The following is a 3115-nucleotide window of genomic DNA, read 5'->3' on the forward strand; positions in this document are numbered from 1 at the left end:
GCCATTCCCAAGGTTAAGGACACAACGTCCACGGGGCATGTCAAAAGATTCTAACCCAAGACCTTGGCCAAACACACTATCATTGCCGGAGCTACCTACGGATGAATATATCTGATTTGAATACTTGGGTTCATAATTGCGAGGTATTGCGACAGGATACGTTAGCGTTGTCATATTCCTTCTTATTTTGCGCTACTTACAGGAACAGCGCCATCGTGCGACCCGACCACAATGTTCACCTGTGTCAGAGAAGTACTAGGTGAGTTTACCGTGTTGAAATCGGTCAATATACTGAAAATTGTGATAAGGGGAACCTTTAATGTTGTTAAAGAAAGTCGTAACTTTGAGAAAGAATTTATCTTTTTTCAAAGAGCAGACGGCCACGTTCCGACGCGTCGTTTAGCTTGAGCTGGCACATGATGTTTTCTCTGTAGTTTCGACACACCTTTGAGTGTTAATTTCTATGCGATTAGGTGACGTCATCTTATCCTCACTGAACCCAAAAGACGTTGTGCAACACAAATTTATCAAGCTGTACTCAAGCATGGGAATATAGATACTCGTGATGGTTTTCATTTGCATTGCACTGCAACTGCAGCATATGTGTCGCTTCTTACAGATGCGGTCCCAGGCTTTCAAAGTATTCACATATATATTTAGAAAATGAATGCAGTGTTTGCAATGCGCACTGGTACGGCATTGTAAACATACCATTAACTAATTTGCGTTTGGGACCGCATCCGCAAGCAGCGACGCCTGTGCTGCAGTGCAACGTGAACCAGTCAGAACTGCCCCGAGGAAGGTGACAGACGGTCACCGAGCTTGCATAGCCCCTGGTTTTGTATAGATAACTGTGTGCTATTCAGCGTCTTCCTTGTCTTCTTCCTAATTACAGCACAGGTGACCAGAGGAGAACTGGAGTGTAACTGTCCCGTACCCTGCAGTATGACCAAGTACAGCACGTCTGTGTCCTACGCAGGCTGGCCAAACAAATTGACAGAAGAACACATATCCACAGCATACGGCATAGACCCAGCCTACATGGCGTGAGTATGTTGTGCCATACAAACGATTGGATAAAAACCTTTATTGTACATGTTATCCCAGATTTCTGTATTACAGGTCACTAAACAAATACATATTTACACAAATACATATTACGTATGTACGGGTATCGTAGTCTACTATACAGGCGCGGCTTCTTCTCGCATTTTAGTGATGTTGTAATTCATTGAAAGTTCAGAGAATAGTGTTGTTGCTGTAAAGGCAGTATTCCTAGCTGCAAATGATGAGTATGGGATAGCCTTGGTGACTCTGGATTGGAGGACGCATTTGCTTGTATATTATATATAGTAGCTCTCCGGAGTCACTTTCGCTAGGTCATGGACGATGATATGGACTATGAATTGACAAGATAAATATCATGTCGCTAAATATCTCAGAATACACGTTATTCTGGAGGCAGGAACTTGCGCCTGAGAGTCATGGTAATGATATTTCTGTTGCTTCTTTCAGAGAAAACGGCGTTGTCTTCAGCGTGTACTACGAGGAACTGAATTACCAGAAAATTAGGCAGCTGAAAGCCATGGACGGAGGGCAGCTTGCAAGTAAGTAGAATGTTAATCACAAACTATGTCCCTTGGAAAACTACTCGAATTGATCCGAAGTCAATTTGCCCTTCAAGCGAATAGATTGGCGTAGATTTTGCTTAGTGTGAACAGGGTCTTTGTTTTCTCAGTGCCCTCCTCCCATCCTGTACTCATTACTCAAACAAATTGTCAGCCAAATGTGCACTTGGGGCATCGGTGTGGCACTGCGGGGTTCGTTCACTGTGTGTTGCTTTCGCCATATTTAGACTTTGTGTAATGGGTAAAAATATGACTTAGAAGACACACACAAAATACACAAAACGTATGACAATTAGTTCTTTATCTTTGAAATTCGTTGAGTAATCTTTCACCACACTGGTGTCCCAAGTGCGGTGAGATGCCACCTTAACCTACTTGATTCTCTCCTCTATCGAACCCAGGTAACATAGGAGGTATGATGGGCCTGTTTATAGGAGCCAGTGTGTTGTCTCTCCTGGAGGTGTGGGAGTACCTGTGGCAGCGCGTAAAGGGGCTTCTGAGGAGGAGCCGCCGTCCGCCTGTGGATGACGATAAATCCGCTGCATACGACCTGGAAAAGGGCACAGCTTTTAACAACACAGCTTTCAACAAATAAATCTTATGAATCTAAACTCAACTCCATTTTATAGAGAAACCCATTCTAGTCTTCCTTTACTCCAGCCATTCTCATGTTCGAAGGACGTATATGATGTTTCAGACTCGTAACAATACGCATATATACTGACTAATAGGTCGTAAAAAACTAAAGAATGTTGACGAAAGTAAATTCTGCTAGTGTTTGTTTTCATTAGGCCGATGTTTATTTGATTGTGTGAATGACATCATATGGGAACCCCAAAACTGATGCGAGTGTGCGAACAAAATGTTTGGCAAAAAAGTATTGAGCTACCTACTTAGTAGGGACTTCATGGTGATGCATGCATGCATGTGCTAGACAATGTATCCTAGAACGGGTATACACTGCACATAGTTGTGCTATTTTGAAAGCCTTTGTTTTCATCCAAAGAAATGAAAACCTGGCAGGCAGAAAACCACCTTTATAGACACACTCAAGCGAGATTCCGGGCTCGACAGACTGGGCAGCACAACTGAACTACGTTCACTGATGAAGGATAGGGAGGAGTGGAGAAGGAGGGTCCAGCATGCTTCCCGTGTTGGCATCTGACGATGTCCTCGACTGACCTGACCTGACCTGACCTTATTTTCATCAGATGTGTTACAATGTCCATTAGCACGGTTAGTTGAAACTCAACGTACAGCTGTTCCTGTAGTTGTTTCCTAATGTCGATTAAAATGTTAGTTGGAGACTGTTTTTCCAATAAAGGCTTGTTTTTTCTCCGACACAATACTTATAACCTAAAAGACCCCACCCCCAAAACACGACGTAAACAACATTGGTAATTACATGTCATTATGCAACACATTATTGTACTGCATCCAAGACCTTAGAACCTCCTCCGTACATAATAAAAAAATATTGCATATAA

General features: G+C 42.8%; 1 protein-coding gene across 1 annotated transcript; it reads left to right on the plus strand.

Annotated features, from left to right (window-relative positions):
- The first annotated feature begins 207 nt into the window (after window positions 1–207).
- On the plus strand, window positions 208–2524 carry LOC118410569 (acid-sensing ion channel 4-A-like). Its single transcript, XM_035812341.1, has 4 exons — window positions 208–259; window positions 896–1046; window positions 1516–1607; window positions 2030–2524. The coding sequence occupies exons 1-4, from the start codon at window positions 232–234 to the stop codon at window positions 2221–2223; spliced, it is 465 nt and encodes a 154-aa protein (XP_035668234.1). The 5' UTR covers window positions 208–231; the 3' UTR covers window positions 2224–2524.
- Window positions 2525–3115: the final 591 nt, after the last annotated feature.

The sequence above is a fragment of the Branchiostoma floridae genome, chromosome 2 (assembly GCF_000003815.2).
Source record: "Branchiostoma floridae strain S238N-H82 chromosome 2, Bfl_VNyyK, whole genome shotgun sequence".
In the NCBI taxonomy this organism is placed as follows: Eukaryota; Metazoa; Chordata; class Leptocardii; order Amphioxiformes; family Branchiostomatidae; genus Branchiostoma; species Branchiostoma floridae.

Bases quoted from the DNA above. Each gene is read 5' to 3' on its own strand.
- LOC118410569 (XM_035812341.1), top strand. From the start codon at position 232: ATGTTCACCTGTGTCAGAGAAGTACTAG. The intron at 260-895 runs GTGAGTTTACCG...TCCTAATTACAG, and splicing joins CTGTGTCAGAGAAGTACTAG to CACAGGTGACCAGAGGAGAA. The intron at 1,608-2,029 runs GTAAGTAGAATG...TATCGAACCCAG, and splicing joins GGACGGAGGGCAGCTTGCAA to GTAACATAGGAGGTATGATG.